Source organism: Akebia trifoliata, chromosome 8, assembly GCF_017979445.1.
Source record: "Akebia trifoliata isolate Shusen 1 chromosome 8, ASM1797944v1, whole genome shotgun sequence".
NCBI classification, from domain to species: domain Eukaryota; kingdom Viridiplantae; phylum Streptophyta; class Magnoliopsida; order Ranunculales; family Lardizabalaceae; genus Akebia; species Akebia trifoliata.
Window position 1 is genome coordinate 37959941 of NC_141382.1, and position 24785 is coordinate 37984725.

The 24785-nt window shown below is 35.2% G+C and overlaps 2 protein-coding genes across 2 annotated transcripts; one reads left to right on the plus strand and one right to left on the minus strand.

Moving 5' to 3' along the window:
* The first annotated feature begins 1502 nt into the window (after positions 1-1502).
* On the plus strand, positions 1503-9076 carry LOC147396708 (cytochrome b5-like). The gene is made up of 3 exons (XM_086451776.1): positions 1503-1763; positions 8043-8109; positions 8634-9076. Exons 1-3 carry the CDS (start codon positions 1680-1682, stop codon positions 8882-8884), a joined length of 402 nt encoding a protein of 133 aa, XP_086307902.1. The 5' UTR covers positions 1503-1679; the 3' UTR covers positions 8885-9076.
* Positions 9077-15010: 5934 nt separating this feature from the next.
* LOC147396709 (BTB/POZ domain-containing protein At5g48800-like) lies at positions 15011-20810 on the minus strand. Its single transcript, XM_086452075.1, has 4 exons — positions 20403-20810; positions 18933-18999; positions 16838-18013; positions 15011-15769 (listed from the first exon to the last, which is right to left on the minus strand). Exons 1-4 carry the CDS (start codon positions 20492-20494, stop codon positions 15251-15253), a joined length of 1854 nt encoding a protein of 617 aa, XP_086308201.1. The 5' UTR covers positions 20495-20810; the 3' UTR covers positions 15011-15250.
* Between the last annotated feature and the right edge of the window lie 3975 nt (positions 20811-24785).

The window sequence follows — 24785 nt, forward strand, 5'->3', positions numbered from 1 at the left end:
TTTGTTTAATTTCTTATGAGAAAGCTTGAAGCTGAGAAACAAGTGTTTTAAGTGTCTATTTGGTGAATATTTCAGATACACAAGAAACTACAGAACATAGACTCATTGCTCAATTAGAGCTTTGAAAACTCCACAAAATGAGAAAAAAGAGATCCGCTTTTGGTTATAAATCTAACATCTTTAATTTAATCTGTTAATAGATCTTCTTGGTGAAAAAAAAGGAGATTAAGCTTATAAACAACTCCTAAGGCATGTGAAGTGCATCAACCCCTTAACCCCATTCTCATCTTCAACAACATTTGATGGAATAATTATCATCTATAAAAAGTTGAAAAATCAACTAGAAATCTTACCTCTGAGAAAGAAGAACAAATCAACAAATAAATTAAAAATCATATTTTTTTTAGGAGGAATTAGTTTGTTAAGAGGAGTTCCTCATAGATAACAAATTAATACTCACTGAAAGAATGAGTGCAAGTTTAAGATTTCTGATTTGTAAATCATAAATTATACTTATAAAATTCCTCAGTGAAGTTATGCAGACTGTTATGTTCCATAGCCCCAACCAACAATTTCTATCTTAAAAACTAATACTCAAGGTATAAGGTTTTTGCCCATCTTCTGATAACTAGGGTCCAACTGAACTATGGGTATAAGCACTTATTATTGATGTTATCATTGTTGCTCCAGGGTATAAGCCCTTAAAATTATCAACTGAACCATAGATACAACCTCTTAACCCCATTCTCATCTTCAACAACATTTGATGGAATAATTATAATTTAGAAAAAAGTTGAAAAAACAACTAAAAATCATACTTTTGAGATAAACTTCGTCAAAGTTGACCTAAGTTGATCAATTACATACGACAAAAATGAAGAAGATGAGATTGAGATGGGTTTTTTTGTCCGTTGTTGTCATTGAGGTCAGAGTGTCAAAGAGATGGAGTGGTAATGCTCGTTTGCGCGTCTTCGTCTTCTTCATCACAATGACTGGAACGGTAGTGAGTCGTCGTCGTCGCAATAGAGAAAAAGTGAGTTAATATTAAGGTAAAACGAGGAGAAGAGAGAAGAGAGAAGAGATGAGAAAAATCTGATTTGTGTTTAGAATTAGGATTTGAGTTAAATAAGACAAAACAAGGAGAAGAGAGAAGAGAGAAAAGAGAAGAGAGGAGAGAAATCTAAGTTTAGTCTCTGTTTAGGGAAGTATTTATAATTTTTAAAATTTTTAAGTGAGAAAAATCAAACATGGGTTATTAACATCTCAATCCACTATTAAATCTATCTTGATCCAACGATCACAATAAATTGTATGAATATTGATTTGAGAATTTGACTGCTGATCCATTCCCTTCAAAAAAAAGTCAAATGAACGTGGCATTAGAGTGTGCGATGACAGATTAGGATTTGAAAAAAGTAGGTAAATCCTACGGCTAAGATTTTTTTCGTATATCAACTTTCGAAAAGGACATATATCATATTTTCTGCCCTACCCCACCACCTACCTACCTACCACCAATTTCTTCTCTTGTCAGCTCTCCTCTTCGGTTTTACTTCTCTTCGTAGTCTGCATCATTCTTTACTCTTCTCTTGATACCGACACCTCTACCTAGGGTTTGATTTCCAGGGTTAGGGTTCATACCTTCGATCCATCTCGATCACACTTTTGTTCAATCTCAAATGGGAGAAGGGAAGGTCTTCACTTTGGCTGAAGTCTCTGAGCACAACAACTCTAAGGATTGTTGGCTCATCATCAATTCCAAGGTATCTGTTTCTAATTTCTTTGATTTTTTGGACTTTTAATATCTGATTCCATGTTTTGTATGCGATCTTAGTTCAATTGAATTCGATTCGGTGGTTGAATAAGATCAATTTGATCGAGAAATTCGTTTTGATCATTTATTTCTATGTTAATGTTCTTGGAATTGTTTTAAAATGGTTGCGATGTTGTTGTTGTTTAGATCTGTTATTTGTTCCGGTTGATGTTTTTATCTTCTCAATAGTTCAGTCTTTATCGCAATCTAGGGTTCTAATGCTGTTAGATTTGTACTTTTGCAATTTTTAGGTTTGATTGTGGTGGGAAGAAGCAGATTTGACTTGGGTTCATAAAAGAACACGTAGTCTGAAGATTTCACAGCTTCGATTTCTATTATTTTACTGATAACTAGAATTAGAAGAGGAAATAACGATATTTGTGTTTGTTTCTTTATTGAAGATGGGAGGATTGTCCTTGAAGATTAGGTTTTGGAAATCCCATTCTTTTACATTAGAAGACGACACAAAGACATTTTACTTTCTTTGTAGTCTGCTCTCTTTTCTAGTTGTCCCATTGTGTCTACACACCCACCATTTTATTGAATTTGAAACCCTCTCTCCATGTAATTGACAAATTTTTTTGTTGGTGTCTTTCTCATAGTGCCGCATCACTCTCTGTTTGAGTTGGATGTAACAAGTGTAATGTAGAATCTGATGGGGACAAAAAAGACTTAATCTCTTTGGAGATGAAAGGGATCCGAGTGGAAGAAAAAATGAGTCTTTATGCGCAAGTGGAAATTGTTATAAACACATGATGTGTGTAATGTTTCTAAATGCTAACGAGTGAGGCGAGGCACTTCACTAGCCAAAGCCTTGAGTTAGTCTCAAGGTGTAAGGCGTAAGTCTTATGAGCATGCATTTTTCAAATAGATGAACGATTGAATGTATAGCTAAAAGTAGTCTACTTTCCTTACCTTAAAGGAAGACCTTGGAACCCATAAGGGATTTACTTGTCTATGTATCTATGTATTGTTCCATTCAATCTTTTAGGTCCCTAACCGAGAGAACCATATCAAAGGAACTCGGCAAAATGACCATCAAAATTTTTTCAGCTTCATTACAATCCAGAGTTCTTAAATAATACAAATTCCAACAAAGAAAAATTGGGGAAAAATCTCAAAAGAAAAAAAATATTGCATTTCAAAATTTAATAGTCAATTCAAATTCCAAGCTCTCAAATATTTTGTTTTTTTATTTAATATTGATTAAAACCATGAAAGTAAAAAATCACAAAGGAGGCCAAGGAGGGCTGCCACAAAAGAAACAACAAAAATGAAAAAGGCTATGGAGCAATTTCTTGATGTTGACTCCCACCTAAAAATGAAATCCTCAAAAAAGACCCCCTTAAATTCATTTTAATGCTTGTGATTAAGGAGATATGGGCCTAAAGTGCCAATGATGACCTAACAGGCTGGTCATGCATGTTTTTTTTCATTCCCTTGAACACACACACACACACACATACACGCACACACAAAAAGGTAACACTTAAAGAGTGTAACAACCACTCTTTAAGTCTAGGAGAAAAATCATATGAGTAGGTTCAACATAGAGAGAGATACAAATAAATAGGTAAGAAAGAAAGAAAGAAGAGCCAGAGATTGTTATGTTGCAAATTGATAGGGTTTGTAAAGATTATAACAAGTAGAAAAGATTTAACGGAGAACTAAGGACACACTCTTAATTGATAATTTTTTTCTTTCTAGTTCTTAGCCTGCTTTTGTATGACAAGCATCAGTCTTCGATTTTTGTTGACCTATGTGCTAAGCGTTCCTCTAGTTTTTATCCTTTGACTTGGACCTATCTGTTCGGCTCATTTTGAATAATTGTGTATGTATCCGTGTGCACGCATGTGTGTATAGTCACTAAGCCGTATGCCTTATGGGGGATATATTGTATTCTTTTACTTATAAGAACGTGCCTCTCCTAAGGCATGGGCTTTTTCATACCTCTTGGAGAAAAACATAAACATTTGAGGTAAGAAGGTATTTCTTAAATATTTATATATGAAAAAGGTATTTCTTACGCCTTAAGGCATAAGGTTCCAATGCCTTTGAAAACATTGCTAGGAAGAAATAGGATAGCATTTATCTAACCTTAGGGTATGTTTGATTGCACATGGAAAATAGGGTGGAAAATCAATTTCCATGGAAAATGACATTTTTCAAGTGTTTGATTGCACATGGAAATGGAAATTCATTTTCCACCCCATTCAAAAAGTCCACTAAATCATGGATTTCACTTTCCCATCCATATGGGTGGGAAAATGAAATCCACCCATATTTTCCATCCTCAATTCTTCCCTACCACCATCACTACCACCACCCCCACCACCATTACACTAACCTCGCCGTCGTTACCATCGCCGTAGCCGTCGGCTTCGTCTCCGACCATCTTCTCTCTCTCTCTTCTTCTTTTTCTTCTTCTCCATCCCTCATCTCTTCCGCCACCACCACCACCACGTTCTCCCCCCCATCTTCCTCACTTACCTCCGTCGCCGTCGTTGCCGCCACCGTCTCCGTCTTTGCCGCCGCCACCTTCGTCACCACCGTAACCACATCCTCCCCCCTCCCTCTTCCTCGTCATCTTCTTCTTCCTCTCCCCCTCCTCTCATCTTCTTCCTCCTTCTCCTCTTCTTCTTTTTTCTCATATTTTTCCATGATTTTATCCAAGTGAAATCAAACAATGGAATTTGATTTTCCAACCCTACCTATTTTCCATAACTAATTTTCCATGGATTTCAAATTCCATGGAAAGTCACTTTCCATGCAATCAAACATACCCTTAATTCCTCCAAATGATGGGGTCACACCTCCTTAAAAGCAAGGAATCCCACCTCACTAAGTGCAACACTCAAAGCATAAGAGACACTAATGTTGATTGTTTATTGTCTTCGACTAGCAACTGTTGGAAGCAGAAAAAATAGTGACAAGTCCATGTCCAAAACAATCATTATAATATGGTGATGCCATGAGGAATATATAATTATTCTCTTTATATTAAACTCAGTTCCAATTTGTTTGGTTGTCAAAGGAAGCGACTTCCGACCTTATATTTGGGCTTGCCGCTAGGAGTGGAGTATAGGGGCAAGACCATTTGGGATCTAGTAGTCGAGCGCATGGAGAAGAGGTTGAGTGCTTGGAAGGCCAAATATTTGTCCAAGAGAGGGAAGCTTACTCTGACTAAGAGCACTTTGGCAAGTATTCCAGTTTACCACCTTTCTTTATTCACTATGCCAAAAAGTGTGGAGGAGAGATTAGAGAAGTTAGTTAGTGATTTTTTTGTGGCATGACAAGAACTAATCAAAGAAATTACATTTAGGGTGTGTTTGATTGCAGAGAAAATATTACTTGGCAAATCATTTGCTAGGCAAATTCTTTTCTGTTGTTTGACCATAGCATGGAAAATTTTGTGGAAAATTATTTTTGTGATTAGAGTTGCATAACAAAATATTATTTTAATTTGACTTTTGTGATAACTATATAAAAAATCCTAGTAAAATCATTCTTTTGTGAAAAAATTGAATTATTACACCCTAATTTCTTAAATTTGTAGAGAGCTACTATGGGCACCCCAAATTTTAATTATTACATTCCAATTTCTTAAATAAGTTATCACACCCCACTTAAAGATTAAAACACACTCTTCAAAAACTACAAAGGTTTGGCACAAATTATAATCTCAACATTATAACACTCGTTCAAATAATTTTAATAGTTGTTTACAATTATGATTAAGCTCATATAAAATCGTAAACAAAAAATTAGATAATAATCTAGAAAAAATCTAAGATTGTTTTTATTGGCACCATAACTTTTATTTATGATTTGTTTTTTTTTTAATCTAGGGTGTAATCAATAAAATTTGGGGTGCCAATAGTAGCTCTTTATTTTTATTTACAAAAAATATATTGAAATAATTTAAAATTATTTATTTATCAGAAATTTACAAAAATATGATCGACTAAGCTAATTAATTTTTTTTTTTGATAAATATAATTAAATTTTAATGATTTAAAGATTTATTTTACAAATAAAACTATGATCTTGTTATATTTTTTTTAATTACCCAATTTAAATATTTATTTTACAAATAAAGTATAATTTTTAACAATTTAAAATAATTCATTATTTTAATATTTTAATGCTACATGTGATGGCAAATCATTTTCGTAGGGGGGAGGGGTTAGAAAATGATTTGCTGTTCATGAAGGAAAATCGCGTGTGTTGGCAAATCATTTACCTTGTAATTTTCTAATTTTTGACACATCACACACTTGAAAATAGTAGTTTTTCACAGAATTACAATTTCCGCCTGATTTTCCGTGCAATCAAATGTACCCTTGGTGAATTGGAAAATGGTGTGAAACTCTAAGAAGAAAGGAGGTTTAGGTATTAGGGGGCTTTATGGTAGCTAACAAGGTATTGTTGTGAAAATGGTTATGGTGGTTTGGTTTTTGAAAACTCTAGTCTTTGGAGAAAGGTTGTTAAGGTCAAGTACGAGGAGTTTTGAAATGGTTGGGAGAGTAAGGAGGTCAATCAGTCGTATGGATGTGGTATGTGGAAAGGAATTACAAAAGTTGCGTCGGAGTTTAGGAAGTGAGTGAGATTTAAAGTGGGGAAAGGTGATAGGGTCAGATTTTGGGAGGATTGGTGGTGTGGGGACTCAGTGCTTAGCCTCGCCTCCTGCGGTTGTGTAGTCTCTCCATGAAAAAGGGGCTGACTTGTGCCACTTTCTTGAACATTGATGGAAATGAGCTTGGTTGGGACTTGGGTTTCAGGAGGAATTTCAATAATTGGGAGTTATAGGATTTTCAAAACTTAATGACTCAACTTGATCACATTCATTGGGTGGTTATGGAAGAGGATGGGAGGGATTGGACTTGCACTAAAAGTTTTAACTTCTCTATGAGATCGTTGGCCTCAAGTATGACAACTTCTACTACTTTTTCTATACATTTTTTTTACAAGTTCATTTGGAGTTCTAAGTCTCCTTTTAAGGTGCACTTCTTCACTTGGGTAGTGATTCTTGGTAAACTTCCCACCATCGATCTTCTTATTAGACGAGGCTTTGTAACCCCAAATTATTGCTATCTTTGTAGTGCGGGTGGGGAATCTGTGACCATATCATATTGCATTGCTCCTTTTCTTATTCCATTTGGTATCACTTCTTTAGGCTTTTCGAAATTCCTTGGGTTTTTCCTAATTCCTTGATGTCCATTTTTCAAAGTTGGCATTCGTCAATGTTCCGTGGGAGAAAGTAAATTCTTTAGAGGCTACTTCCTTTTGCCATTACCTGGGGATTATGGTTGGAAAGGAATAGGAGAATTTTTAAAGGGGTAGCTGCTTCTTTTCAAGATGTGATGCTTTGGGGCTGCTGTATTTTTTGGAGCAAACTTTGCCCCAAGTTCAAGAGTGTTTTCTTTGAGGAGCTTATGTTTCGTTGGGATTCTCTTTGTAGTGGTTAATTGTAGTTGCTAGCTGTTTTTTCCTCTTCGGTTGGTCATCTCGACCGACTTTTGTTCATTTTTCTTGTTCTTAATAAAATTTATACTTACAAAAAAAAAAAAAAAATTTTCCATTCCTCTTACTTTATGTTTCAGTATCCGTGAACCACCCATGCACCCATACATCCAACTAGCCCACATCCCATCATCAATTGAACTCGCTTTCTAATGAACACTACCCATAGCAACCACATTCCCTACCAATTGAATTCCCCTACATCATCAATCTCACTTCTTAAGAGGTGTGAGTTGCAGGTTTAGTTCTTGATGATCTGATCTAATCTTCTGTAGGATGTTTAGAGTTCTGTTTGGATTCAGGAGGTGAAGTTGGTTTTCTTTTTCTACCCGCTGTCGCCCATTCTGTGTAAAGCACCTGTGCTCATGTTTGTGTGTGGATGTCCGTGAATCACGTTTGCGTATCATCTGAGCACACATTGTGTTTCCTTGACATAGTAGGAATGTGAAGCTTATTAAAGAGATGAAGGACCTACGAAATTGATGTAAATATAATTATTTGATGGTTTTATATCAGATTTCGATGCTCTTAGACGTCCATTAAACATCACTGATAGTAAAAAAAAAAAAAATTATAGACAAAATGAGCTTTATCGGTTGCTTGCAACTCAGAGGTGGATTGTTGAACTTCAAGTTTGAGGTTGGATTTCGCTTGTTTATTTATCATGCTCTTGAATTCCACATCTTATAATGTTGGATTGGAACAGGTGTATGATGTGACCAAATTCTTGGAGGACCATCCTGGGGGCGATGAGGTTCTGTTGTCGGCCACAGGTATAACGTAAAATGAAATGTTATTTAATAAAACATTTACAATTTTATTTTTTCGGTCTAGATTAGTAAATAGATTATATAACCACACCAACTTTTTGTTATAACCCACCGACATAGAGAACCTCCTCTCCCTCCACTCTCTCTCCTTCTTTCCTCGAGTCTAGTTGCATATAAAGCAGGGCTGAGAGAGAGAGAGATCTAAAAAGTGTAATGATTTTCTGATGCCCCAACTGACACATGCCCTCATTACAGAACTTTAGACCATTTGACTCGGGATATGCATAATCATAAATCCTTTTCTTGTGTATCCTGATGCAAATGATCTACGGTTCTGTGATGGGGGCGTGTGTCATAGGAGGCGTCATATTATCACGACTCATCTAAAAATGTTATCCCTCCCCTTCTTTCCCAATAAAAAAAATCCCATTTAATTCAATGGTTGGTGTGGTATAATGAAAATTTGGTGAGGCAATATAAGCTTCTGATAGTGAATCTATATCTAAATGCTGTGCATGGTGTGGCAGGGAAGGATGCAACCGATGATTTCGAGGATGTTGGTCATAGTAACACTGCTAGGGCAATGATGGAGGAATACTATATTGGGGAGATTGATGCATCAACCATCACAACCAAGCAGAAATACACTACTCCCAATCAACCTCACTACGATCAGGACAAGAGCTCAGACTTCATCATCAAACTACTCCAATTCCTGGTTCCCCTGGCGATTTTGGGTTTGGCTGTCGGAATTCGTTTCTATACCAAATCTGCTTAAGGGGTACAATTCGCAGTAGGTTTCTGTTAAAAGAACAATCACCGATCTTGTTAGTTATCATGTTATGTTGGTATCATTGCTATTTAGGGGATAAATAGGATGGTAAACATTTGTATGGTGAGCTCATTTGGGAATTTGTTTTCAAGGGAAAATGATTGGGGGATAATAAATTTCTTGAGAAATGGTTCTGGATTTTGATTTCTCCTTGGAAAATGCCAAAAAGAGATTTGGTTTTTAGTTTGGGGGAAAATATCAAAAATGATTTTTCAGGAATTTACATTTTTCAGGAAAATGTCCTACAAATACCTAATACTCATTGGATATGTGTTCGGAAGACAAAACATACGGGCTCACATCTCTACAAACAGTTTAAACCGTCTGATATATAGTAGATCTATGGTTCAGATCAAGTGTGACTTTACTATTTACAAACGAAAATTTCAAAATTGCAAGTACTTACTCGTAAAAACATATCTCAGTTTCTCAACTTCGTCTTCTTCACTACAAAACCCTCTATTTCAATTTCTGTTTCACGATTTGTCTATAATTTCTTTACTTTGAAGATCAGAAATACCTCACGTGCCTAAATCAAATACCTCGCACCGTCATTTCTCAAGTTTTTTTTATCCTGAACTTTGTCACCGATTCATCATCAGACTTCCTTTCCTTCTCATTATCTACTTTGTTATTTGAAAGGAACCTCTCCACAGTCTCACACTTAAATTAAGCAGAAGCACATGTCAAAAAGTAAGATAGGATAAAGATAAAGGTTCCTTTTTTTCGTCATTCACATTGGGTTCTTCTTGACTCGATTTGTTGAATATCTGATGAATAATGTTGAAGTCAATCATTCACATTTAGTGCAGTGGGTGTTGTTGTCTTAATCATTTGAGGGTTGTTATCTGAAAGATAAGGTGTAAGGGAGAGATGGAGATGTAGGTTTCTTCAAATTGAAGAGTAGGATTTCTTCGCTTTTGGGTTCGCTTCTCTTGTTCATAGGAGAGGGTTTTTGTGAAGAAGATAGTGAGTTGGGTTTGGGGTTTTATTTCAAGTACAAGGAGGTGTCTACAATTTTGGGAAGGTATCTGTAATATAGGATAAGTTTTAAGTGAATAATTGAGCATGTAGTCTTTAAATTGATCTCTACTGTAGGATTGTCATCTATTAGAGAAGATCAGATGATCTACACACGTTGTAGATATATGAGTAGATATGTGTGTATACGGATCTTGATCTCATATATATATATAACACTCAACATTTTACCCAACATGTTTTGTTCTACATGGGTTAGAAGTTTTGGAATAAGCTGATTTTTGGTGAGGATGATCTCTATGGTGAGGAAATCATCCTCACCCAAAATCAGCCCATTCCAAAACTTCTAACCTCATCACAAGTGGTTTACAAAAAATGGACGGTCCACGATTTTTCAACTTATAAACATGGGGTTAGAAGTTTTGGAATGGATTGATTTTTGGTGAGGATGATCTCCTCACCATAGAGACCATCCTCACAAAAAATCAGCCCATTCCAAAACTTCTTACGTATGTAGGATAAAACATATTGGGCAAAATGTTAGGTGCTGAACATTTCCCATATATATGGTCCCGTTCGGCACCCTACACTTTACCCTACGTGTTTTGTCTTACATGGGTTAGAAGTTTTGGAATAAACTAATTTTTGGTGAGGATAATCTCTACGGTGGGGAGATCATTCTCACCAAAAATCAGCCAATTCCAAAATTTCTAACCCCATCAAAAATGATTTGCAAAAAATGGACGGTCCACGATTTTTCAACTTGTAAACATGGAGTTAGAAATTTCAGAATGGACTGATTTTTGGTGAGGAGGATCTTCTAACCGTAGAGATCATCCTCACCAAAAATCAGCCTATTCCAAAACTTCTAACCCATGTAGGACAAAACACGTAGGGTGCCAAACATTTTCCATATATATATATATATATAGGGGACGGTTCAGCAGCCCTCAAGTTTGCCAAGTTTGGTGCCAAACATTTTTCAAAATATGGGTTAGAAGCTTTGGAATGAGCTGATTTTTTGTGAGGATGATCTCCTAGACGGTTCAGCAGCCCTAAAGTTTGCCAAGTTTGGTGCCAAACATTTTTCAAAATATGGGTTAGAAGCTTTGGAATGAGCTGATTTTTTGTGAGGATGATCTCTATGATGAGGAGATCATCCTCACCAAAAATCAGCTTATTCCAAAATTTCTAACCCCATCAAAAGTGATTTACAAAAATTGGACGGTCCACGATTCTTCAACTTGTAAATTAGGGTTAAAAATTTCAAAATGAGCTGATTTTTTGTGAAGATGATCTCTTTACCGTAGAGATCATCCTCACAAAGAGATCATCCTCATAAAAAATCAGCCTATTCCAAAACTTCTAACCCCATCAAAAGTGATTTACAAAAAATGTTTGGCACCAAACTTGGCAAACTTTAGGGCTGCCGAACCGCTCTCATATATATATATATATATATATATATATATATATATATATATATATATGATAACTAATACTCATTAGATATCCAATAAGATATATAATTATTCCTTAATTGAAAAGAAAAGATAGGTATCCAATAAAAGATAAAAGAAAAGGAAAAGCTAAATTGGAATTCGTTATGATAGTTGATACCACAAAGAAATCAAATTTTTTAGAAGAAAATCTTAGAAAATTATGATGTGGAGTATGTTTTTTGTAATTAAAATTGAGAAGAAATGAGGAATGTGAATGAACTTTTATATAAAGAGAAAGTAAAATCTAAAGTACATTTACTTCTAGATACCTTATAATTAAATATTTAATTAGATTATTGATGTGTTTTTTTTTTAATCAGTTAAGACTTCTAATATTCTTATAAGTTATAAGCAAAGTAACAAAATTTGGATTCCTTAATAATTCAGTGAAGTTCATTAAGATAAATTTGGAAATGTTTCATAAAAATTTTGGGAAAACTTTTGTGAATATAAATGATTTTTGGGGGTTTTTAATATATATGAAAATCCATCATCTTTGACCTTCTTGATGTTTGAATGTGACGAAAATAAAATTTATTTGGTGAAAGGTAAAAAAAATGCAAATGTATTCCTTGATTAAATTATAAATAATTTTACAAATTTTTAAAGAAATTCAGATAGTTTTGTGACCAATACTCATAACTAGTTATTGAAACATATCGATTAGTTGGATACCCATTCGGATACTTGATGGAGGCCTGAATTCCTAAGACAGTAACTCAGAACCAAACCGAACCAAACCAAAAAATGATCGGATCCATGATTGACCCAATATAAACTGTTTTGGATGATACATCGGGTCAGTGGGTACCCATTGAAACCTTTAGTACAAAAGTCAGTCTCAGTCCCATTAGTTGTCAAAGCCTTATCCCAAAAATCAGATAAGGTAGGGTGATGTGAGGCTTATATGCTGTTATTTGTCCTACAAAACATCTGTATTCAAACCCCAAAGGTTTGATCTACCAAGTCTGAATTAAAAAACTAGTCAAATCTTATTGGATCACGTTGGAGCTAACTTTAATATATTATTTTCCAGGAAAATAAAAAATAAATAAAATTTCAAATTTTAACATATTAATAATATCTTCATGAATTGGATTTCCTTCAGGTCCATTTGGAATTTTGGATAGTATTTTAAATAATTTAATCATATAATTAATTAATTATTCAGAAGATCATCTTCAAAAAAAAATTCAATCTATTTTAACATACTTCTTTTCAAACTTGACTTGAGAAATTGAGGAACCTAGACTGTTAATTTAAATATATGTATTTAGTATTCTTAGTTAGAATGTATTATTGGTTTCTTTTTTTGGTGATGATGCTCTATCATGTTGAGATTGACTCGAAATATGATTGGACATATACATTGGGCTGGGTTTCGGTGACTCACAACGAAAGATTCATGAGAAATCATGAAATCCAACAGTTGGGATTTACATATATCCTAATAACACATCTAAAGGAATACTTATCTCGAGGGCCTATATCATGTGTTTTTTTCATGAGTCATTCTTCATTAGTCACCGAAAGTAATAGCATTATGTGCTATTATACATTAACGATTTAAATAAATAAATTTCTTAAATTTAAGTCAAGTTTTAGCGGAGTAAAACATGTCAGAATAGATTGATTTTTATTTTATTATTATTATTTTTTTTTTGAGGATAATCTTCGAAACCTAAACAATTCATTTTAGTATTGGATTATCTAAATTTTTGTCTTAGGTGGGAGTACATAGAGTACAAATAAGGAATTAGAATATAGAGTCGAGTCGAACTATTAAGTTATAAATCATTGTTCTAACACAACATGACATAAGACAAATACAACACTTAGATGCTCTCTACAGTCTATCTCTTATTTTCTTTTATTTAATTGAATGATCTTAATCACAATTACACCATAGAACAAAGCCATCCACATTATCCAAAGATATCCTTCATGAGAATTTCCGCCAGTTTTTTGTCACAACTTCAAAGGTTGGTGGGACATGAACATGCATAAGAAGGGGTGATAGGGGGCATTGCTATCTCCTCCTTTTGTTTCTTACTTGAGAAAAACTATGACAATGGGAACTGTCACTAGAGAACATGGCATACTGAAGCTCGTGCACCCCGGCGGGTTCGTGGAGGTTCACACCCAGCCCATAATCGCCGTGGAAGTCATGGACAGGAATCCAAGGCACTGTGTTGCTCGCCCCGACGTGTTTAAGTTTCCATGGATTGTGGTCCACCCTGATTCGGTTTTGAACCTAGGAAGCATCTTCTACATCGTCCCCAACCACACGTTATATGAGTTGTTACAAGCCTATGAAGCCCGACGTCAACTTCGTTCATTAAAAAAATCTCGAGCTGGGTCATGGGCTCAGGAGACTTCTAAGTACCAAGAAGATGATCGATATCTTAAACGACGATTCCCGTTTGGATATTGGCTTAAGTTTACTCCCAAGATCCAAATTCATGATCGACATCTTTATCAAGAATTACTTCCTATCAATTGCTGGAATAAACTTACTTCCAAACACGAAAACTATGATCCGGTTACTAAGCAACAAGGACACAGTGAACAATTTAAGGAAAAATCTAAACTTGATTCTTCGATTGAGGTGAGACGTTTCCATGCTAAGCCACCTATTGTGTTGAAGTCTTGTTTTTGTAAGAAAGACAGTGATCGGAAATCTCGTGGTCTCAGAGTAAAATTTTCCTTGCCACGCGAGGATGATAGGGTAAGTTGAAGATACAAGGGGATTGTCAACTGAATGCATAAAACTACTTAATTTGTTGTTCTACAAATTCTTTCATTCTTCGTATCTTGTTCATGATTTCTGAGTTCTGGCTTTGATTTTAATTTCTTCTTTCTAAGTATTGTGACACAATCTTCTCAATTTGTTGATTACTTATGAGGACTTAGATTACATTAGTACGTTTGCGTTTATGCCTGTCTTTGTGCACCTATTGTGGAAGCTACAAAGTGGGAGTTCGATGGAATATGGATTAAGGATCTACAAACAAGAACCAATCCCAACAAGCCAACAATTGGATTGGTAAGTAAAACCATGGTTCAAAGTTTCATTCCGTTTCAAAATGTTTCGGTCTAAGACAGAATGAAACATTGACCAAAGTTTAGGATTGTCTTGAAATGTATCGGTCGATATTGTTTTGGCATTTCACCTGACCGAAACATTGCCTTGAAACGAGATTCTAAACTTTTGAGTAATACCACCCGATAGATCTCCTAATTTAAGTCCCAATTAAAAAAATATACTAAAAGAAAATCATTTATGCCATGCAAATCATGTATTGGTCTAGTAAAATAAAATAATCGTTTTAGGGAGGGTAATCTGATGGTAGAGAGACCCCTTACTTCATCTGGTGCTCGAAGAAAATTGCATGCCATATTTTTTAATCCAATTTCATCATCGAAAACTGTTTCTCAATGTTGTATATGAGATCCTCTAAATTCTCAGTTCGGAGACCTGTGAAATAGGGGATATGCCCCTGAAATTGTGTAACATTTTGCAATTCTAAACACTTCTTGCTTGCTCAAAAAATAAAAAAACATGTAAAACAAATAAGAGAGTGATATAGTAATGGTAAACTTCAACATACAATCAGGTAAATTTACTATACAAGAGATTTTTATTTCTATTTCTTGACTGTAAAGACACCATTAGTGTAAATCAAACAGCATTATAGAAATCACCGAAAATCGCCGCCAATGGCTAAACAAGGTGGACAAAGCAGACAGGAAAAAAAGAGAAAAAAAGAAGAAAAACACTAACCATGATGAGCATGGAATGCAGTTACTAAGTAGATAAAAGCTTGGCTCATGTCGTCCCAATCACCTTAGAATCTGTTTTTTGCGAATGCTTTGAGGGTGAACTCGAACTCCTTGAAGTACTACGGCTGAACATGCTAAGCTTACTAATCTTCCACGAAAAAGAACTCATGAACTTACGGGAACTAGACTTTTCCATGTCCTTTTTCATGCAAACATGGTCTTTCTCGAGATCATTGAGTCTCATCCGTAATCGAGCTAATTCAAGCTTCAGTTCTCTGTTCTCTCGTCTTAGTGAAGCATAATTGTCTCGGGGAGACATTGCTGCACTGAGTGCACCGCTGCTGATCCGCCATGATTGGTGTATTTGTTTATGGTCAGTGTCTGTATAAGAGCAACATAAGGCGTTCCGAAGCCTTACTTGTTCGAAATAGAGCACTTGGACGATAGATTGGAGTGGAAGACGCTCATTTTGTGCAGCATGTGCAGCGGCTTCTTGTGAGAGCTTTTGAAAATCAATCAGTTTGCATATTTTCTTTCTCTCAAGATCGGCCAATCCCTGATGGGCCTGAAAAGTACGAAAACAAAAGAGTCAGAAGCGATAATCATGATTCGCTAATTTTTAGTAAAAACTGTTGACAAACCATTTACCCCCAGAGACCGATCTGATGGGGAAGTTAAAACTATGAATATAAGAGGGTCACGGGTTGAACTGGGGCATGATACGTGAGCACGTGACACCCAGGAGCGGAGGCGGATAACACAACACTCAACAGTCCCCCTCACCCATAAGGGTCGAAAATTCCTTTGAGGAGATTTGAACCCATAACCTATATGAACCTAGCGCTTTAATACCATGTTGACAAACCTTTTACCCCAAAAGACCGATATGATGGGGAAGGTGCAACTATGAAGATAAGAGGGTCACGGGTTGAACTGAGGCACAATACGTGAGCACGTGATACCCAGGAGCGGATGTGAATAACACAACACTCAACAAAAACTACTTCCTTCATCCGTGCATAATCCTGAGATGAAGGTTGGAAAAAAAAGTTTGGACAATTAATTTTTTTAGGAGGATTAGACGTATCACATTGAATGAATCAACCACAAGTAAAGTTTCATACCATCTAGGAATTTTTCAATCGAGACATTACGGTTATTGCCAAGATCCATACAAAACAATGAATGTTTCTCATTATCTCGGAATGTTTTAGAATAATCCTGCTACGACATTCTTCTTCCAGACGAGACAAAAATCAAACAATGATCCCCGGAGGCATTGAATATTTCAGAATTTCTTACTCGAGACAATCTAGTTTTTTCTCCTTACAGAGACATTACTACAGAGCATAGTCAAAAAGTCGGAGTATGGGTTTAAAACGGCAAGGAAAAACTTTGGAAAATGGGAAAAAAAAAAACTCGTTTAAAATGGAAAAAAAAAAAGACTTCAAAAAAAGAAAAAGAAAAAATGTTTTTTTTTTTTTTTTTGGTTGTTCTAATCACACTAGAGGTATAAGACATGTTTTAAACGTGTTGTTTTTTTTTTCTTTAAAAAAATGCCGTTTTTTGTTACTATGCCACTGAGACGAGAATTTAAACTTTAGGTAGAATGAAACGAGGAAGAAATGCATACTTTGAGGTAAATATCAACAGCTCGGTATAAACCATCGTGAACGGTGCGTGCATGATCTGGCAAAGCCTCTGCAGTAACCAAGAACTTGTTGAGTTTGAGATTTGCATCGGCAGCAATTTCAGCAAGGTAATTGTCCACTAGCTTTGAAACTTTGAGCAATGCACTTTGAGAGGGCGAGTCAGGTCCATCGGATTCATAAGCCGAAGTATCTTCCAAATCATCTTCACTATCCTCCTGTTGAGCGAAATTTACTAGAATCCTATGAACAGAGTCAACATCAAATAAAGTATCACTAGCATGATGGAACGATGGGACCAAGAGATCGTCAAGAGTAGCCATTTCTAGTTGTGATGCAATCCTCCTCTCAAGATCAAGCCTACAAGAAATCGTGCAATCAAGCATCACTGCTGTTCGTAAAAGTCCAAAAAGAAAACTAATGGGGACGACAAGTTTCTCTACGGGCAAAAGACTCGTAATCGTCTCAACTACGAGACTCTGCTCGAGCCCAACTGAATTAACAACCAAATCAACTTTTGGCTGACTTGATGCATTCCATAAACTGGGTTTCTTCGACAGAACTTTTTGGGCAAAATTCACTAATGATGCACCGATACTCTCTGGACGAACACCACGACACTTCATGGCTGTAATTACTCTCTGATACAAATCAATTCGAAGAGCGGAGATATCTTCAATCCACCAATCTCCATCACATTTGGCTTGTTTGTTCATGTGCAACCTCCCGGAGCTGCTGTACTCTAATCGTGAGAAGCTCGACGCTATCTGTTCAACACATGCCTTGGAAGCTATTGAATCGGTGCATTTGCTGACTATTTTCAGCTCATCAGCAAGAGGGAGTAGGTTCTCACATTTTTGGAGGACTTCGACACACATTTCAAGGCTCTTGCATACAACGGTGTCTAGATATGTTTCGGCTCGAGAACCTAGGTTGTCCTTTGCATATTCCTCTGTCATTTCGAGATAATCAGAAACACAACACAGTTGAGCAACATTTAAGGATGTTATCTCAAAGTTGACGCCGTAGCAGAACTTTGCAGCCAACTCAAATGATTCGGCACCCCCGGGTAAGGTAAGAAGCTCTATTCTTGAAATACCGGAATCTCTATGCTCTGATACTAACTTTCGAATTCGACCACTTCGAGATACAAGAGGGAACTGCATTCCTTATATTAGAATAATTAGAATCCATTTGATGAGATGTTAGAATAACCCAAAAAACAGAAGTAACTTTAGGGTCTGTTTGATTGCATGGAAAACGCAATTTTGAGGACTTCAACTGCCAAAAGGTTTGTTATGGCACCAATTAGACAAACAAATTACAACGATTAGCAATAACGGTGTGGAAAGTTAAACCCTGATCTCTTGGGTTCGTAACACTCCACCACGCTCTGCAACAAAACGTCCATGTCAACCCTTTCAAGTTAAGCCCTTATCTCTATTATGATTGTCACTCTGGTACTCTTCTTTGTTTGGACCTCAGGTTAACCCTTTTCCCTTGGTCACCCCTATCAAGGCATCATGCTGGTTCTGATAACATTTGATAGAACATAAATAATACACCAAAAGCACTTTGGAGATAATGGTGTGGGAAGGTAAGCTCTTATGTCTTGGGTCATAAGAGCATTATGGAACTTTCATTTTCCTCTTGTAACGTAGTCCAACCAGTTGTCCATCCCAGTGATCGAATGTGAATATGATGGGCTGGTATAAGACCAAATTCGTGTTATAGTGGTTTGGATCTCAATGCTGGCCATTGAAGTTGGCAATGTTCTTTATCGTTTCTAATGCTACTCATAATTGTAAAATTGTGGGAAGGAAATGAATTACTAAATACAAAATGTCAAAACATAAGTAAGAAAAATAATCAGTTTGTGGAGCCAACTTAAATTGCAAATGTATAGAAATTCATCTATGTATAGTATAAAGTTAATGGAATTCCAAAATCAGAAATATTTGTGCATCAGATAAATAAAGTGATTCATAACAACACATGTAAAGATGCAAGAACTATAGCTTACGACACCTTCAGAGATGGAAGACTAAAAAAAAAAAAGTCGAAAGATAAAAGATTTACCTTATGTAAGGCAAATGTCCCTCCTCCCACTTCTATGGTGATATCACTAGGAACATCAGAGAAAATCCTACAACAGATTATTTGCCGATTAATGACACAAAATAGTCACAAAATATTTACGTCTAAGATCAGAATAATGTCACATGGCTAAAGAACATTAATGGAAGAATTTAAGGAAACAACATCATGTTATCTAATTTTCAGGAATGTTTTAATAGTGTCACAAGAAGGTAGTTTTGTACAATGAACCATACCAAATGTTATTTTACAGAGAACAGTATTTGGCATAGGAGCGGTCCTCTTTAGGGTCTTGCCAATTATTTTGTAGAACAGGGCTTGAATGACCTGGAACAACTAAAAGGTATTGAATGATCACGCTGAATCGTTTGGTCATCTTTTTAGAGGTAGACCCTTGGTACATCAAGTGCAACCTTCTTGACAGTGGTCTATTTGGGTGCAAATATTTGCATTTGATTTGTGTCAGACACATGTGATCTTGAGATATTTGTGTCTAAAATCTGAAATTTTGATTTCTTAGGCAAGGCACATCATAGATGTCAAAAGAAATAGTGGGGGGTAAGGAAAATTGTGATGGATCTGGGATTAGTCTCAAACGTGACAATATAGGGCAATGGAACCTCTGACAAGAGACCGGAAAACAAGTCTGTCTACTCAAGCAAACAAACAAAATTTATCAAGAAAAAGACGTCCATCTCAGCTAAGGATCTAAAAATGTTCACTATGTAGCATCTGTCGGTGGACTCTACATGACACAAAAAGAGTGAAATAGTTCAGTAAAGATTTGTGTCTGATAACTTCAGGGATTGATTGTCTTTTATTATTACTCTATAAGTAGAACTCAACTAGATCTAAAAGAGGTGCAGAAATCTTGTACAACTATGTAGATTATGAAATTTGCTCAAAGATCCCAAGAATGCGGTCGGAGTTCCAGGCCTATTCACGATTACAAATGTAGTACGCATCCCGATGCAATGAAAAATTCCACATTTTTTACATCAACAAGTATCATATGAGAATGCACCGGATCTCATCAGAACTCTGCAATTAAGTATCAGTGGGGGTAAGAGTAGTATAGGATGAGTGACCTCTTGGGAAGTCCTCGTGTTGCGTACTCCATCTTTTGCTTAGAAAAATAGTATTCTAAAAGTGAAACTACACACTGCACAAGAGAGAAAAACATATCTGGTACAAACAATGACTCAGCAGCTCCTTTGGTACTAACTAACACTAGTCCTTGTTGATGTTGCATTGGGTAAGAACAAATAATACTCAACTTTCTCTCCTCAACAAATGTAACAACAACTAAGCTGGAGTTGAGGGAAAAAAATAACTGTAAGACCCATTCATTGTTGTTGCATTAACATTCATAAACAAAGCATGATAAGTTAAAAGAAGAAGAGTTGAATTATATATAATAAAATAGATAGATAAGAGTTAAAGAGTAGAAACCATTCATTGTTGTTGCATCGCTGTCTCGAGCTCTTGGACAAGGTGAGGAGCTGCTGCTGTTGGTGGTGTTGATGCAGCGATTTGTGATCCATGAAAGAAGAAGAAGAAGAAGAAGAAGAAGAGAGGAAAGAGAGGGATTATGGAAAAAAGAAAAGTGAAGGAGTGGAGTGAGTGAAGAGGAGTTAGAAATGAGAATCTGTTGGTGGTAGCAGTGTTGTTGGTGGTGGTAGTGTTGTTGATGGCCCATTTTTGTCAAACAGCCAATGTGCAAGAGTCCAACTCATTGGTGGTGGGTCATATGTGCTTTTGTTGCTCTCTCTCTCTCCCTCTCTTCTCCTGCATTTAAGGGTCCAGAACTCTTCTCTGGAGTGGCAGGGTTTTATTCACTGCATGCTCAAACAACCCATCGGTTTCACAACCTCAATCTCTCTCTCCCCTTTCAAGAAAGTTTCCGCACAAGGCATCTTGCATCATGGTTTTAAATGTAGCTAAGTATCTATCAATCTCATGGTTTTAAATCTCGTCCATACATCTTGGTATCGTCCATCAATGAGACAGATAGAAAGTCAAACGTATCGAATGAGATTTAAAATCTTAGTACATTTTTATCTGTTGGGTTATGTTTTCTATTCTTGTATATGGAGATTGTCGTGGATTCAAACCGGATCTTTTGATGATCCGTTAACAACTCGCATGACCTGTTTAACCTCTTTGTAACCCTAAGTATATAAAGGTTAAGAGATGAAACCCGAAAGAGTGTGAGAGATATACGAGAGACAGAGAAAAATTGTAACCTAGTTCTTCTTTGGTTAATATAGTGAAATCGCTGTTTTTCGCCTGTGGACGTAGGTCGATGCTTTTGACCGAACCACGTATATCTTGTGTCTTGTGTGATTCTTATGTTCTTGTTGATTTTATACTTCCGATCATAAGGTTATTTTCTAACATTATCATTATTGAACGAGACAATTCAAATGTATTAGAAAACTCATTCGAGACGACTCAATCTCATTTGAGACGTCAAAACTAGTTTTAAGACCATAATCAATCTAGTTTTTATGAGAAAAAAGAATAATAATTTTAAATATAAATATCTTCACTATTTGTATAATGAGAAAAAGCATTGCCAACAAAATTTAGAGATCAAAAATGTCCAACACATATACATGTAATCTTAGAGTAATGATCCAGAATGGTGTCATGTTCCTAAAATACATTAGGTGTCTATGTGGCAATTTTTTATTGGAGTTAAAACACATTGAGCTGCGTGCACAACTTCGTTAATAGTCTTGAGTGTTTTAAACTTCAACAAAAATGTGCCATGTAGATAGGGTTGGCAATAGATCGGTTTGGTATCGGATCAATACCGATCCTAAATTTTTTAATTATGTACCTGATCTGATCTGAATGGATTAATGAATATATGAACTGAATCCGATTCATTTCATTTCATTCTTAACTTGAAACAAATCTAATCCAAACACATGCCTTATTTTCAAATGGTTAATGCTCAAAAAATACAAAATTATATAATTTTTTTTTTTTTTGAAAGTCTAGTTTCTAACTACGAATATAAAGGGAAATAAAAAAGACTAAAATGGTTTATCTATATATATGCATATTAAATTAAGAATTAAAAAAATATTAAAATATGTTCGGATTAGATTTTTTTCAAGAAAGGATTGGGGTAGATTTGAATCCCGAGCCGAAATTGTTTTGGATTTGAGATTCCAATCCAAATCTGATTTTTCTTATCTTTTCGGATTGGATTGGTTGGGACATCTAATATATTTCGGATTATTGCTAGTCCTACTTGTAGACACTTTACCTTTATTATAGGAACATGATACCGTTTGAATTCTAACTCTTAATCTTATTATTATTATTAAAATACTTTTTGTTAAAATTACAATCCCACAACCCCATAACTACATTAGTTTTTTAATTTTTTAAATAGTTTTAATTAATATTTTAAATTACAAAAGACTCTTATAATATATTAAATAATACAAAATTATATGATTTTTTTTAACCTTACATAAATCCTAATTTTTGTAAGAGTCGCGATCCAGAATGGTGTCCCATTCCTATAGTAACATATGATGTCTACGTGATACTTTTTGGTTGGGGAGTAAACACCATTTTGGATTGTGGTTGTTTTCGTAAGATATATGCCACCCATTAATTATACTTATAAAAAGTTATTTAAACTAATTTTTACAATGGAATTATATGGCTCAAATGAGTCAATTAGGTCCACAAGAAACAATGGTATGACTACCATGGAATAACCACATTTAAAAAATTGAAATCTACTAACCCCAAAGAAGTTTGAAGTTCTCTATTTCATAGATGGTTGAGATAAACAAATTATTTTATCTAATAATTAAAAGAATTTTAGTAAATATTGTAAATGCCCTTGATATTAATTAATTTTATGAAATATCAATTTTATTTATGTTATTTTATGATTTTCAAAGAAATTAATAATTATTGCAATGTTAAGAAAATAATTCGATAAATATTTTGGAATACGTACTATCACGGTAATTTCAAGATATTGTCTATGAGTTAGTAAATTTCACTTAAATCGGGCTACACATTGACTCATTCGATATTTTAAAATATTGGACTGATTTTTGGTATTTTTTTATAAAAATAATATATATCTATATATATATATATATATATATATATATATATATATTATATATAGGGGGCGGTTCAAGGGCCATCTGAGAAACCGTCTAAGAAAACTTTCGTTTTTCAAAATAAGGGTTAGAGGTTTTGGATTGAGCTGATTTTTTGCAAGGATGGTCACTATGATGAGAAGATCATCCTCACAAAAAATCAGCTCAATCAGAAACTTGTAAATCCATCAAAAGTGATTTACAAATTAGTGATAAAAAGTGGTAAAAAATCGACGGTCCACATTCTAAATCACTTTTAACGGGGTTAGAAGTTTCAGATTGAGCTGATTTTTTTTTTGGATGATCTTCCCATCATAGAGATCATCCTCACAAAAAATCAGCTCAATCCAAAATTTCTAACCCATATTTTAAAATTTTATTTACCGTCGAAAGTTTTCTTAGACGGTTTCTCAGACGGCCCTTGAACCTGACCCTATATGGGGGCGGTTCAAGGGCCATCTGAGAAACCGTCTAAGAAAACTTTCGTTTTTCAAAATAAGGGTTAGAGGTTTTGGATTGAGCTGATTTTTTGCAAGGATGGTCACTATGATGAGAAGATCATCCTCACAAAAAATCAGCTCAATCAGAAACTTGTAAATCCATCAAAAGTGATTTACAAATTAGTGATAAAAAGTGGTAAAAAATCGACGGTCCACATTCTAAATCACTTTTAACGGGGTTAGAAGTTTCAGATTGAGCTGATTTTTTTTTTTGGATGATCTTCCCATCATAGAGATCATCCTCACAAAAAATCAGCTCAATCCAAAATTTCTAACCCATATTTTAAAATTTTATTTACCGTCGAAAGTTTTCTTAGACGGTTTCTCAGACGGCCCTTGAACCTGACCCTATATATATATATATATATATATATATATATATATATTTAAAATAACTCTAGTATGACAGTCAAGATTTCTGAACTGGACCTCCAGAGAACGTTATGCAAAAGAAAAATGAGGAAATCGTTAAATACAAGCCGAAAGAGAATAAGAAATAAAGGTTGAAGGAAAAAAGTGGAAAAACAGTTAAAAGTTTTCAGCTTAAAAGCGAAGGACAAAATAAATGTCAAGAAAGAGCGCTAGAAAGTGAAAAAAAGGCAAAATGGGAGGATTTCCCGGTTTTATTTGTGGAAAGGGTGTTTTAGTTATACACTCCTCTATGTTTTGGTAAATATTTGAGATAACCCTATATTTTCAAACTTATGATAAACTCCCTTGATCTTGGTATACTCTAATAGATTAATGAAAAATAACTTAAATGCCCCCATCTTGATTTGTCTTTCAAAAACTGTTTATCTTTAACATTTTGGGTACAAATTTATAATTTCATCTTTAGTAAGAACACAACTAATACATAAAAAATACTTAGGAATTACTGGAATGGAAAGTTAAGCCCATATCTATATTGGTTCATAAAATGTTATTTAACTCTATAATTGATGCCCCCCGACAGTCTATTCGTAGTGGTTTTTGTATGATACCCTCCTTTTTAGATCCCTAGGTGGCTATTTCCCCAAGTTGTCCCATTCGTCGACACTCTTAACTCCCACTTTATGACAATTTTCACTCTGGTACTCTTCTTTATAAGACTTTCAAGTAGTCCTTTCTCCAAGTCGCTTCTTTCGAGGTTTGTATCCAAGATGCGATGCTGGAAACACCAAAAATATCTAAATATTAGTGGTATGGAAAGT

Bases quoted from the DNA above. Each gene is read 5' to 3' on its own strand.
- LOC147396709 (XM_086452075.1), bottom strand. From the start codon at position 20,494: ATGGATCACAAATCGCTGCATCAACACCACCAACAGCAGCAGCTCCTC. The intron at 19,000-20,402 runs GTTTCTACTCTT...AATCTGTTGTAG, and splicing joins CGATGCAACAACAATGAATG to GATTTTCTCTGATGTTCCTA. The intron at 15,770-16,837 runs GTATGCATTTCT...CGTACTTTTCAG, and splicing joins CTGTTGATATTTACCTCAAA to GCCCATCAGGGATTGGCCGA.
- LOC147396708 (XM_086451776.1), top strand. From the start codon at position 1,680: ATGGGAGAAGGGAAGGTCTTCACTTTGGCTGAAGTCTCTGAGCACAAC. The intron at 1,764-8,042 runs GTATCTGTTTCT...GGATTGGAACAG, and splicing joins GGCTCATCATCAATTCCAAG to GTGTATGATGTGACCAAATT. The intron at 8,110-8,633 runs GTATAACGTAAA...ATGGTGTGGCAG, and splicing joins GGTTCTGTTGTCGGCCACAG to GGAAGGATGCAACCGATGAT.